The following is a 14,906-nucleotide window of genomic DNA, read 5'->3' as shown; positions in this document are numbered from 1 at the left end:
CAGAAATTAACAGAATTAAGAGAGCAGGCTGGCACAGTGGCTCATTCCTATAATCCCAGCTCTTTGGGAGGGCGAGGTGGGAGGATCACTTGGGTCCAGAGAAGTTCAAGACCAGCTAGGCAATATAGTGAGACCTCATCTCTACAGAAAAATTTAAAAATTTGCCAGGAATGGTGGCTTGCACCTGTGGTCCCAGCCACTCAGGAGGCTGAAGCAGAAGGACTGCCTGAACCCAGGAGGTGGAGGCTGTGGTGAGTTGCGATCTTGCCACTGCACTCTAGTCTGGGTGATAGAGTAAGACTCTGACCCCATTTCCCCCATTGCCCCCCCCAAAATAAAAGAGAGCAAACAAAAAATTTGAGGCATAACTACAATATTCTAAGAGAGATAAGAGCAACTATAATATCCATAATATAGGATGAGTTTTATGTATTGTGAAAGTATGTATAGATCTTGGACATTAAAAATATATGATGGTGTTTTAAGTTTCAATAAATGGTCTTGCTTATCAATGGACATGGCTGAAAAGCAAATTAGTTAGAAGAAAGTTAATATCAAGGGAATTCTTGCATTACTTAGTGGTAAAGTACCATGAGAAAGAGTATGAGAGAAAAGTTAAGAGACATAGATGATAGATCCAAGTGTTCCAACATTCAGCTAGAAGCTGTTCCAGAAAGAGAGGAGAGAGAATGGGGGGGGGGGAGGTAGAAATAAAAGAATAAAGCAACATAATAAAATGCCCAAGAGTAGAAGAAAACCAAGAATCTTCAAATTGAAAGTGTTTCAATTCTGTCATCTCTAGTTTTGAAGTTTTAATTATTCTTTGTACTGCAGATGCCTGCTGATTGTTTTTCTTCCCTGTGTGATTAAAAATCTTTGTTTGTGACCTACCTTTATCAGGGATTGTTCTCTCCTGTGGATCATGAAAATTCTCTAGGAGGATGTTTGCATTTGCTTTGGTCAGGCCCCTCAGAGGTATCACTAGCAGGATTAATTTTTAGTTCATTCTGTGTCCTATGACAAGTCCTGCATAGAAACTCATATTCCAAACTGAAGGGTGGTACAAGTTTGGGGTTTTACTTTTCTCACAAAGAGTTTATTCACCATCTATAGCTCCAGACAGAGGCAAATTTCTTGCTGTCTTCCTGGTTATGTGAGTAGAGTAAAGTCCGCCCTGTCTTGACAGACCCGTCATTTTTTGTTTGTATATTTGTTTGCTGTTCCATTTTATTTAGCATTTCAAGGTGTGTATTGCAAAGAGTTCACTAATTAGCCTCATCTTTCATGTTGTAAGAATTAGAAAACCCTAATACACAAATACAGAATAATGACATTTCTTCTTTTACAGTCTATTAAAATTTCTTTAGTGGAGGATAAATGGTTAAAGATATTGCTGAAGTCTTATCAGTACTAAAGATAATCATGAGGAAATGATACATTCCCATGGAAATTTGTAAATACTCTTTCCAGGAGAGGAATACTCTTACCAATTCCACTTATATATAATAGAACTTTTTTTTTTTTTTTTTTGAGTCGGAGTCTCACTCTGTCGCCCAGGCTAGAGGAAATGGCATGCTCATAGCAACCCTGGAGTTGACCGGCTGGGCTCCAACAATCCTTCCACCTCAGCCTTCCAAGTAGCCGGAACTACAGGCGCATGCTACCATGCCTGGCTAATTTTTTGGTGTATTGTAGAGGCAAGGTCTCACCAAGTTGTCTGGGCTGGTCTTGAACCCCTGGGCTCAGGCAATCCTCTTGCCTCGGCCTCCTAAAGTAGTGGGATCACAGGCTTGAGTCACCACGTCTGGCGATGTAACTTATCTTACAGTGAATATACTGTGGCATATCAAACACACCAAATCAGGATAGCTGGTAGGATTCATCCTTACCACACTCATCCAAAAAGCAAATGTTGAGTTAGTGTTAAAAATGATCTAAGTAAAACAGAAGACAATTTAGAAAATATTTCAATTTTCTAAGTACCCATATGTCTTTAAATTAAGTGTGTGCCTGTGAGTGTGCGTGTGCGAGCACGCATCTTGTACTGAGCAGAAATGTTTTTAGATTTTCACACTCTTAATTATATATGGAGGAGTTCTAGAATTTAGAACAAGGAAGGCAATTTAAATTTATAGGAGAACATTATCCTTAAATTGAACATTTAATGATAGCAACAGTGATGATGTGAGTACAGTGACCACTTACATTGATCAAAATGAATAATCTCATGCTCAATAATCTTATGAAGTTGCTATTTTCCTAATTTTGGAGATGAGAAAACTGATGTCTAGAGAGGTTAAGGAATGTACCTCTAGCTCAAGGAATGAAGTGAAGCCAACATTTCAACCCTAATTTGTTTGATTCCAGAGCTGTAACTCATGACTGTCTAACAGGGCCTCTCTTCAAGGTTTTATAATATTTGTTAATTATGTTCATTTTTGTGCAAAACAAAGTTATGTTTATAAATAATCTGACACAGAAATAATGTCTCAATTCATCACTCATTGGCAACCACACTTAAGTTTGGATGTATTTCAATTATCTTTTTTTCCTTTTTTCCATTTATGTAAATTGTATGTTCTGGGGTTACTGATAGAAAAAAAAATGTGAGGATCTGTATGATGATTGTGAAAGTTTCTCTACATTCCAGGGATTGTATTTTTATCTGAAGAAGGTAATTTATCCTGATTCCTTTACTGGTGGATTTAAAGACTCAAGTTTTGTGAGAAAAGCATCTGTTATAGTAGTTTGAGAGATGTCTGCAGTTTTCTCTCTGCTCTCAGGACTCCTGGGGCATACCTTGGCTGCCTCTTTGACGTCTGTTTCTGATAAGCGAGTTTTAGTATCTAACAGCTCTTGGGAATTTTGTTGGTAGAGACCCGATGAGATCATTCTGGTTTCCACTGAATTTCCTTTCTCTGTTTTTTTGGGCTGTTGTGATGAACATGACCCTGGAGCATTCAGTAATACCTCTGTTCCCTCAGGAACTGTTGGCCTACTCCCTGGTTTTATCTCTCTCTGCACAAAAGCTCCGTGTCTCTGGAAAGGAAAACAAAGTTGACATTAACCAGGGGAACACAACTTGCTGGAAGATGCAGCTGTGAACTGCATTTGTGGGTCAGCTCCAGTCCTAGTGATGCATGCACTTATTTCTCTGCCTCTTGGCGGTCACCTTAGTCCCAAACCAAAGACACTACCATAATAATTATTGGTGAAATTTTTATATAAATTACAATATAGGGCATACCAGAAAATGAACAGGAAGGGAAGAGGCAGAAAATCAAAGGAGAAGCATCTCTTATCTCCCATTATCAATTTTTCTATCATTTGGATTGTAAGACTATTCATATCAAATTTCATTTGTTGCTCAATAGGTTGCTATGGATACAACCAAAACTACAGTTCATAGACATAAACATTTCTGATTGCCTCCTAAATATCTATTAATGCCAACAAAAGACTTAGTAATAATAAAATATGAAAGCAAACATCTGTAGTTGGAAAAAAATCCAATCACTGACTTATATTTGTCTCCCTGTCACACATATACATTAAACATATCAAAGGGTTTATCAGATAGCTTTGGTATTATTATTATTTTTAGAGATGGAGTCTTTCTATATTGCCCAGGCTGGACTCAAAATCCCTGAGCTCCAGTGATCTTCCTGGCTCAGCCTCCCAAGTAGCTAGGATTGTAGGTGTGCACCACTGCACCCAGTTAAGCTTTTATATTATCTTACACAAATTATTTTAATAATTTAAGTAAACCAAATGCCAAAGACTGTGATCTAAATTATATCATTCCTTGTGAAATTTGTTAGTAAATTTACATTTATTAAATTTACTATTTAATGTGACTGAGAGACTATCCTAGTAATAACTATATTTAATTAGGTAGACTTTAGAAAGATGGTTATGATTTGAAAGGGCTTAACTTCTACTATAAATTTACTCTGTTCTAAATTATTAAATAATTAATTCTAAATACTGTCTCACCTTTCCCCAGATGGGCTCATTGGGAGTTTTCCTGGCATCATATTGATGCATAAAAGAGATGTGCTCTATAAAATTGTTTTGAAATTTTGCTGATACATCAGGAAAGGCAAGTGGAACTAAGAAAAAAAAGAAGTTAGGACAAAAACCAGAAGTTAGGACAAAAACTAGATTTGCATATTGAAATATGACCAGTATTCATAATATTCATGGTTTACTAAAATGAAAATAAAACTAAATTACTTAAGTAAGCAAGACTATTTACACACATCTAAATAATAAATATAATGGAGTCATCAGTTTTTTCTCCATGAAGCAAAAACAAATCAAAATAACCAATTAGCCTCACATGTGGAAATATTAATAATTTTAAGACTAATATTAAATTAATATTAATACAATAACACTAAATATCTATTAGTCTTAAAAATCTGTGACATGCTTTTTTATACAGATACCAATATGTTTTAGGGAAAGCATAAGTACAATTTTCTTGTCAACTTATTTTTTACTAGTAGATGGAATATGAGAAATTCTATGCTGAATCTGTAGTCATGGCCAAGTGGTTAAGGCAATGGACTAGAAATTCTTTGCTGAAGTTGCTCCTAGCTAGAACCAACAGAATGAACTGAAAGACTCTAGGGCTGCTGTAGTTGTAGAGTTGAATACATCATTCTTTTCATTTTACCCAATGGCAGAGGTTCAGAAAATTTGCAAGCACATCAAAACATTTAAAAATCACTTTTTAAAATCATGTTTCATCTGATTGATGAGTATACAGGAATTCATTACAATGGTCTCTACTCCATGTATGTTTAATATTCTAAATAATTTACTTCCAGCAGACTGGGTTATTTAAAGAACCAGAGAAACTTCCATACTCTTGCTAATAATCAAAAAGGTTTAGTGAGCTAAAATTCTACCAAGGAAAAATTTTTAAAAATACGTATGCAAGAGTTTATGTACACCTAGTATGTCTACGGAATGATATACAAGAAACTGGTAACAGTGGTTCCCATAGGAAAAGGGAATTAGGTGACTAGAGGACAGAGGTGGCAAGCAGTGGCTTCACTTTTCACTGTATCTCCTTTTATAGCACATTTGAATTTTGTATCATATGCATGTATTAACTATTAACAAATAAAATAAAATTTAATTTTACAAAATCATACCCTTGAAATTGGGGGATTACTAAGGAAGGAAAACTTGTTAGTAAATTTACATTTATTAAACATTTGTGAATTCAGTTCAATATTCAGACACCGATATAAATTCATTTTATTAGCAGGAGTGATGAGTATTCAAATATTTATACATTACGTGATATAAAGTGGCACTCTTTCCCCAGTTAGCAGTTAAAAAAATAGTAACTGATAACATTTTATTGATTTCTAATTGAGATTGGCTATTAAAATGCATTTCTATCTTGCTCTTAGGACTTGCTATAGAACACAAAGAACAACAGTGCAAAGATTTAATAACTATGACACTGAAAAAATCCTATCTATAACTTACTTTTTTTTTTCCCATCAAGTGGGAGAAGACTACCATCTTTGGGATGAATATCATGGTCTATCTCATGGAACACTAGTTTGCTCAGAAGCATAGTTTGATTACTTCTTGGATAAAATGAAGCCGTTCTAAATTTAGGCATTAGGTAGGGTTAATGGAGTATACAAAGTATGGGTTCTGGGTATAAGAAAATGTTTTCAAATACTGGTTCTACCACATTTCTTAGCTGCGTGACTTTGAAAAAAAAATTAGACTTCACTGAGATTCAATTTCCCCCTCTCTAAAATGAAGACAATAATAATTTGATTTCAGAATTGTGAGGATTAAGGACAATGTTATTAAAGTCTCTAGAGTGTAGTGGTCAAATTATGGAGGGTCTTCAAATTTGGCAAGGGGTCAGCTCTTTTGTATCCTGACAAAAGAGGAAACAATGGAAGGGAGAAGAAGCATGAATCTAATGAACTATTAAAAAAAGTGAGAAACCCAAAGGCTTTAGTAAACTGTATGAAGGGTTGGTGACAACTTGGGCTGGAGGGTAGGAAGGTCAGATGCAGCCAAGAGAGAAGAGGTTGAGGGAGAGCTTTTAAAATCTGCTCATGACTTTTCTCCACATTGCCTTGGAAAGATCATTGCGTGCCCAGGGCCACAGAGGCTGGAAGCAACTGCCTAGCCATGTGTTATCAATATAGTAACATCACAACAGCACAGAAGTCCCTCCAGAATAAGGAGCTGATGAAAATGGATGCATACTGCCTGGTCCCTAGGGCATTTCTTCTTTCTACATTCCCCTAGCAACCATCAGTGCTAGTGGATTAGAAACATCAAGTTATTGCCTTTTCTCAGTAATACCTCTTTTTAAACAGTGTAAGGGTGGTGGGGTGGATTCCTGACTAGAGGAATAAGCCTAGTAGAATGGCAGCAAATAATGATGGTCACAATGAGTTTGGTGGTACTAGAAGCTCTTCAACCTGAACCTCATTTTCTTTAAGTTCACAGAGAGGCATGCAAACCAGACCCTGATCTTCAGCCTTTGCCTGCACATGTTTCCCTAGTGGAACATGATCAATCTAAACTTGACCATAAAAGAAAAACAAAACAAAACAAAAACAAAAGTAAGCATATACTATGTGAAGCAGAATTATTATACCAAGAATTTAAAATAAGAATAACGAAACATCCTCAAAGATATAGAAGAAAGTATCATTAATACGAGTAGGAGGTTGCAAAAAAGGAATACTATAAAATGTTAGATATTAAAAGTATAACAGCTGAAATAAAAAAATAAATGGGGTAAGTAACAAAATTTAGCCACTAGAAAATCAGACTGTGATGCTCTCTCAAAAGACAACAGGAAAAGATAGAGAAATAAAAATATAAAAGAAAAGCTAAGAGACATGGAAGGTAGAAGTATCTACACCAGAATTCAGAGAAATAGAGAAAAGGAAATATGTGAAGAAATAATGATGATAAATATTCAAGGATTAAAAAAAGATCAAAGGCCTCAGACTGAAAGAGCTCACAGAATATCAAACAGGTAGCAGAGGAAGGAAATAGACGAGGCAAGTGAGGCACAAAGGATATAAGATTTAAGAAGGCACTTGTGTGACCCTAGGAGCGAGTGTCCTCTTCAATTCTGCAGCCTGCCTAGGCCTCTTCTTGGTCTCACTCTCTTCCCAATCCTGTAGCACAGATAAAGGAAAAACCCACACCTAAGTCACTTAATAAATTTAAGATCACCTAAACAAAGAAAAAATTATAAATGTTTTCAAAGGAAGAGGTAAGTTATCTGCAAACAAGTAAGAAGCATATATACCAAATTTCTCAATAGCAGCATTGGATACAAGTTGATAACTGAGTAATATTTTTTAAGTATTAAAAGGAAAAAATCTTTAAAAGTCTAGAATTTTTATATCCAACCAAACTGTCCTTTAGCTAGGAAGCCAAAATTTAAAATATATTGGGAGGCAAGGAAGACCTCAGAAGATTTCACCATAAAACAGGCCTACTTTGAAAAGCTCTTAGAGGAAGAATTCAATAAGACTAGAAATAAATCAAGGAGGGTGCCTAAGACACATGGAAGAAAATAACAAAAAATTTTGTTTCCTGAAAAAGACAAGGATTAAAGAATAGAAAGATAAGCATTATGCCCATAAAAACCTAGAACTAAAATTCTGTTGTTAACACACACTAATGGAGGCTCTGGTAAATATTATAAAAAAAAGAAAAAAGATTGAAATAAAAAAAAAGAGAGAGAGAGACAAGGTTGTCATTATTTTTAGATAATATAATTACCTGAAAAGAAAAACCACAAGAAACAATAAATTATGAGAATAAGAGTGTGGCAAGGTAAATAGATATAAGATAATATATAAAAATCAAGAGCATTTATCTATAATAATGATAACCCACTAGAAAACATAATGAAAAATGAGGTATATTCTCAGTAGAAGCAGAGACTTTACAGCATAAAAAAGAAATAAAAATGAAATATTATGCAACCATAAAGAAGGATAAACATATGGACTTTGTAGCAACTTGGACAGATTTAGAGTCTATTATACTCAGTGATCTATCACAGAAACAAAGAACAGAGTACCATATGTTCTCACTCATATGTGGACCTGAACAACCATCATAATATTGTAAGAAAGGGATTGGCAGAAGTGGGAAACTACAAGGGGAGGGGGGGTAGGATTGGCAGTTGAGGGAAACAGCCAGGGGAGGGAGGGGCACACCTCATCAACAAGGGTAACTGCATAATGAACACCTATATACCTAACCCTGAATTGTACCCCACATCTTTAAAAAAAAAAAGAATTAAAGAAGAATTCACAAGACCTCTACAGACAAAACTTTTAAAGTCTCTTAAAGACATAAAAGTAGAACTGAATAAACATTCTATGCTCTTGGATAGAATGAGATAGTATGTTATTACAAAGGTGACTATTTTTTCTAATTTAATAGTGTCAACACAACTCAATTAAGACCCCAGATGAAAATTTTGAGGAATGTTATAAATTTCAGGGTTTAAATGGAAAAATAAAACCCATAAAGTAGGTAGATCAACCCTGAAAGGAGAACAAAGAATGGGGACTTTTCCCAACAGATTTTAAGACAGGCTAAAAATCCATATAATTAAAATATTTTGGTCCTGACCCAAGAACTGATCATTAACCTGGGTAACATTAGAGAGAGCTCAGAGACAAACTCATATATGGAACCCTAACATAAAATAAGGGGGGGTCTTACAAGTAAACAAGGAAAGTGGAGATTGTTTTTTAAATGGTATCATAAAACTGGTTCACTTTATGGTGGGAAGTGGAATAAGTTCCCTATTTAATGCTTAGGATTAAAGATCTAAGTATGGGAGGTAAAATTATAAAATCAAGAGAAGAAAATGTAGGAGAAAATTTTGTGACTTAAAGGTAGGAAAACTCTTCTTAAACAAATCACCTAATACATGAGCCATAAGGTGAAAATTTGCTAAACTTGATTACATGAAAACATAGGAGACCTGCTCAATGAAAAACACAATGGGCAAAGTTGATAGAGATGGCAGATTGGAAGGAGACATTTGTAACATGAAAACTAAAGGGACAGGGTGTTAGTGGGTATATCAGAGTAAAGACCTATCAAAAGCTGCTCCTCGGGCAATGAATACCCGGACAAAAATTGTCAAAGTCAACTTTTTTCTGAATTCTGGAAATTACTCAATGCATGCAATAATGCAAGGAGCATTTATTTGTTTTTTTGTTTGTTTGTTTTTTGTTTTTTGTTTTGAGTTGGAGTCTCACTCTGTCACCCAGACTGGAGGGCACTGGCGGTTCCCGGACACCGCAGCCTCGACCTGCTGGGCTCCGGCAATCCTTCTGCCTCAGCCTCCCAAGTAGCCGGAATTACAGGCATGTGCTACCACACCCAGCTGATTTTTTTTGATTTATTGTAGAGATGAGGTCTCCCCAAGTTGCCCAGGCGGGTCTCAAACCCGCGGGCTCAGGCAATCCACCCACCTCAGCCTCCCAAAGTGTGGGATTACAGGCTGAGCCACCGAGCCCGGCAGCAAGGAGCATTTATTAAAGAAAAATGTCTTAATCTCTGTAATAAAAGCAAGCTGTATGACCTTTTACCTTGGACAGTTTTCACCCCTCCTCCCCCGTGCAGAAGCCTTGAAAACCAAGAGCTCTGCAATTACAGTGAGGTTCAGCAGCCTAGCAGCTACTGGAAGGAGCAGAATGGGTTTGTTTGGAGTATCCCATAGACACTAACTCAAAGAATTGTCATTATTTGACCTGACTGGCAGTGGAATGGCAGGATATTTCATTCATAGGGCTTGTCTCAATCCTCTCAGTAGGAACGGTGCTCCCTACCAGGTGTTTGTCAAAAACAATCAGGAACAATTGGTTAACCTCACAGCTGCCTAAGATGGCGATAACAGCTGGGGAAAATAAGAAACTGTCCCCAGCTGGAGGTTTATATGCCATGCTCCCTACCAGGTTAAAATCTGATGACTATAATTTTCCACACCTGAAAAATCCTTAGACAACACAGTTTACATCTACCTCCTGTAAGGAAAACTTAAGACATTTGACTTATTAAAACTTAAAATATTTGAGATATTTTAATACATATATTTATATGGGCTTATTATATGTATCAGATTTACAAACTTTTACAGGATTTAATGGGTTTGCAAAGCTTATTAGGTTTAATTTCTTGGATTTATAGGAATTATTTAGGTATTTGGGAAGATTTTGATTGTCAAAGTTTTAAGGTCTCCTTGTAAAGGTATTTAAAGTGTTTAAGAAAATAGAATATAATTAAATCAACAAACTTGCAGTTTAAAAAAGTTCATGAAATTTAATTGACTATGTTTTGTAAATGAGTCATTGTTAAGATATATTTTATTTGTTCAGCTTGAGTTAAACATCAAAGAACAAGTGAAAGCTACTATTCTTATTTTGTACAATATTTTAAAATTCAAGACTAAAAGAAAAATATAATTTTTCTTTAGTCAGAGTCTCACTCTGTCACTCAGGCTGGAGTGCAGAGGCATGATCATGGCTCACTGCAGCTTTGCCCTCGTGGGCTCAGGCGATCCTTCTGTCTCAGCCCACATACTAGCTGAAACTACAGATATGCACCATCACACCTGGCTAATTTTTTATATTTTTTTGAAGGGACAAGGTCTCACTATGTTGCCCAGGCTAGTCTCAAACTCCTGGGCTCAAGTGATTCTCCTACTTTGGCCTTCCAAAGTGCAGGGATTATAGGTGTGAGCCACTGTGCCTGGCCAAAAAATACTTTTAAAAATGTATAATGTTAAAACTAGAATATTAATTTAAAGCTTAAGCAGCAATGAATAACTCTTTCTACAAAGGATGTCTTTGAAATAAAAAAATCTTATGTTGAAACAGATTACCCTCAAATAATTAACAATTTAACTGTGTGCAGACTTGACATAACAATAGAATCTAGAAGACAGTGGAATAACATCTTCAAAGTAGAGAGGGTAAATGATTGTGAACATAGAATTCTATTCCCAGCTATGCTTTCATTAATTAAAGAATGAGGGCAATTTAAAGACATTTTCAGACAAAGAAAGGCAAAGAGTTGGCTACTTTTAAACTCTCATTGAAAAAACTATATACCTTGGGAAGCTGAGATGAATGGATTGCTTGAGCCCGTGGGTTCGAGACCCGCCTCGGCAACTTGGTGAGACCTCATCTCTACAATAAATCAAAAATTAGCCGGGCGTGCTGTGTGCGCCTGTAGTTCCAGCTACTTGGAAGGCTGAGGCGGAAGGATCGCCGGAGCCCAGCAGGCTGAGGCTGCGGTGGCCGAGCGCGGCCACTGCACTCCAGTCTGGACAACAGAGTGAGACTCCAACTCAAAAAAAAAAAAAAAAAGAAAGAACTATTTAAAGGTGTTGTGAGAGTCTGTTACATTAGTGACCCTAATGAGTCAGGCATCCCAGTTTTCAAGCTCTGCTATAGTCCCTTCCCTTTAAATGTGGGCAAGCCTTGGGATTAGCTTAAACAAGTAGGATGTGGCAGAAGTGACGCTGTGCCGGTATAAATCTTAAGAAAGGCACAACCTTAAGAAAGACTTGGCAGTTTCTGCTTTGGCGTTCTTGGGACCCCTGAGCAGCCACATAAGAAGTCCAGCTACACTTCAGGAGAAACCAAATGAAGAGACCACCTGAGGGAGAGACCCAGTCATTCTAGTGTCCCAGCTGAGTTCAGTCCTCAGACCACCTGCCAACTGAATGCAACCACACAAGAGACTACCACCAAGGCCAGATGAAGAACTACCCAGCTGAACCCAGCCTAGACTGCAGAACATTGAGCAAATAAGATGATAGTCGATTAAGCAAATTTGAGGTGGCTTGTTATGCGGATAACTAAAATAGGAACACTTCAGAGGAAAATCAGTTAAATTAAAATTAATTGTCTTTTAAATCGTGATCTAGAACCTCTCAAAATCTCAAAAATAATAATTTTTAAAAGGATTTATTTCCTCGTGATAACTAATAAAGGGAGAGGAAAGTAATCTGAGCTGTTACAGAGGGAAATTCCTTACACCTTACATTACACCTTACATTACACCTATTAAAATTAGACGTAACTACTATGTTCCTTTATGCAAACATATAAGACTTTTAAAGAGGTTCATCACAGTGAGGACTATCTAGGTGTGAAAACATCAGAGAAGATATTCAGGCTCCTAGTGGTTACCTATTTATGAATTCAAATTGTACCCGAAGTAATTATTTGAAAGAAGTCTTATTAGATGAGATCTACAAAAAATAAGGCAAAGTACATGAAGAATGTTTGAAATCCTTGTTAATCTAATTAAAGTAAGAATTTTCTAAACAAGTTGGCATCTAGCTATTTATATTTTATCAACAAAGCCAGGAATTGTTCAAACACATAATTTGCTTCTTATACTGGTAAGAACTTAATTTCACTTTGACAAATTTTTTAATTAGCTTTTTGTTTGTGTTCACTGTAAAAACAGTCAGGAATATTTTTCTCTTAAACCCCACTCTTCTCAATTATTTATTGTGATCTTATATAGAAGGATTATTAATGTAAAAAAATAGTATAGATTTTCAAAATACTGTAAAAAAAAATAACTATAGCAAGACACTTGTTATGTTATACTTGGTGCAAAAGAAGCAACATAAGCTAAAATATATTTTAGAAAATTAATGTTACCATTCTATCTGAATTTGCAATTCAAAAGAACATTACAATATGAAATAGTTGATAAATAGTCAAAATGTCATTTTAGTATAAAATACCCCCTTCACAAATCAGATCATCCTTTCTAATTTATAAAGTTTTGCTGTATAAAACCAAATATGAACACTTACTTTTAACAGGGACTCGGATATGATGGGGCATAGTCATTTGTTAAATGACCATGGATGGCAGCCAGGAAACTGTGTGGTGGTACAAGACAGAAAGAGCACTGTGAACTGTCAGCACAAGATAACATTGCTGAAATGCCAAAGACCAGGCGTAATTAAGTGGGCTGATGGAACAGAATGACTGAGATGACTTTTAATTGGTATTAGTGCATGTTTCTATGCACATTTTTCTTTCTTTTTTAATTTTAAAGATGTGGGGTACAATTATATGCACATTTTTCTATGTTTATATGCTTATATTTAAAAATATGGCACATGCAAATTGGTTTTTATACATATTTTAAAATGTTACATTAAAATATTTTCTTTTTTTAAGCTCATGCTCATCTAGTACCCAAATACCACCTAAAATATAAATAAATTACAGGCCTATATTGTGTTGTATGTTAGTTTAAATTACATTATGACTTTAAAATAATCTTTTGAATAATGTATAATTATCATTCAGCTAATCAATAAATATTTATTGAGTCTAGGCATTTCCCTCCCAAACCCCAAAACAATGACAGTAAAGGAATTAAGAGGTCTTATATCCTTATGAAAAAAAGAACTTATGGGAGCAAGGATGTTAACAAATCTTTAAGCTGGAAATCAGAAGATTAAGTGGCAACTGACTTGAGTAGACCACAGAAAACTGGAAGCTAAGTGCTGTGGAGCTGAGGATGGAGTAAAAAATCAAGCCAATTCTTGCCACAGCATTCCAGGAAGACTCCTCTGAGGCAGACAGCATGGGGCACTGGTGTTAATACAAGGTAAAGTGGAAAACAGAAGATTGCTTAAGGGATTCCCAGATTCTCTGTCCTCTGACACAGGCAGAAACCTCCAACCTAGGCAGAGGTTTGGAGTATTCCTCTCTGGAGAATCCTCAGCAGACCAGGTCTACAGATCGTGATTTGGGGGATCACTTGTAAAATGGCTGGGCCCTGCCTGAACAACTTAGAGAACAAAGCACATCTCTCCAGTATCATCTTCCATTACTATTCCACAACTTTCAACTTGAGTGGAAACAGTGGCTTCTTATGCAAAAAGGACTGGTTGGTTACCCAAAAAGTCAATTAAAACATATCATCTGCTGTATGCGGATATATTTTTTAAACCAGTTCATTCATCAAATTTTTATTGGAGCTCCAATCCATTTTCTTTGAGGAAGCATCGACTGATTGAAATTTCTCTTTGTGTTTCTCGTAAAACCACACCTGTAATGCACACAAGGCTTCTGACACAAAGACACATTTGAAGTAAAATGAGTGCAGAATCCTTCAAGATTTTAAAAATTAATGCCATAGCCTCTTTTATAGTTATTTTGCCCATTTCTAATTAACACTTTTTAAATTTAGCGATTGACCTTTTATCAAGTCTTCGGGCATTCAACTTTGAATATCTTATACAAACTGTTTTCTTTTCATAATCAGGGTTTAATTTGCAAGACTATGTAATTAAATTATGGAAATACAATAATAAGTACCCAGATGTAAGTTGGTTTGGAAATCAGCACAACCCTCAGAGAGTGTCTCTACCTCTTTGGTCTGAATTATATGCCCCTTCTCTAAGTCCTCATGTTATGAGCAATAGACCAGGGGTCCCCAATCCCAGGCCATGGACAGGTACCAGTCCATGATCGGTTAGGAATTGGACCACACAGCAGGAGGAGAGCAGGGGCAAGCAGAGCTCTGTATTCTGTCAGATCATCTGTGGTATTAGGTTTTCATAGTCACGTGAACACTGTTGTGAACTGTGCACGGGAGGAATCTACATTGTACGTTCCTTATGGGAATCTAATTCCCAATGATCCTCCCCCTACCCACTACCAATAGCCGTGGAAAATTTATCTTCCACAAAACTGGTCCCTGATGCCAAAAAGGTTAGCGACTGCTCCAATAGAGGATCAAGTGGGTAGACTTGGCAGATTAAAAAAAAAAGCGGCTATATAGGCCATGGTAAGGAATTTGAAATTTATTCTAGGAAAAAT

At 36.2% G+C, this 14,906-nt stretch overlaps 1 protein-coding gene across 1 annotated transcript in view; it reads right to left on the bottom strand.

Moving 5' to 3' along the window:
• Positions 1-2,522: 2,522 nt before the first annotated feature.
• Positions 2,523-14,906, bottom strand: part of CUNH2orf73 (chromosome unknown C2orf73 homolog) — a 33,590-nt gene continuing 21,206 nt past the window's right edge. The window contains exons 5-6 of the mRNA XM_021707512.1: positions 3,997-4,112; positions 2,523-3,039 (exon numbers count right to left, since the gene is read on the bottom strand). Of these exons, the coding sequence (XP_021563187.1) occupies positions 2,680-3,039; positions 3,997-4,112 (476 nt within the window). The 3' untranslated portion in view covers positions 2,523-2,679. The remainder of the gene's footprint in view (positions 3,040-3,996; positions 4,113-14,906) is intronic.

Source organism: Carlito syrichta, unplaced genomic scaffold, assembly GCF_000164805.1.
Source record: "Carlito syrichta isolate Samal-C Ts95f unplaced genomic scaffold, Tarsius_syrichta-2.0.1 Scaffold119772, whole genome shotgun sequence".
NCBI lineage: Eukaryota > Metazoa > Chordata > Mammalia > Primates > Tarsiidae > Carlito > Carlito syrichta.
This window is presented reverse-complemented; position numbering and strand designations above follow the sequence as displayed.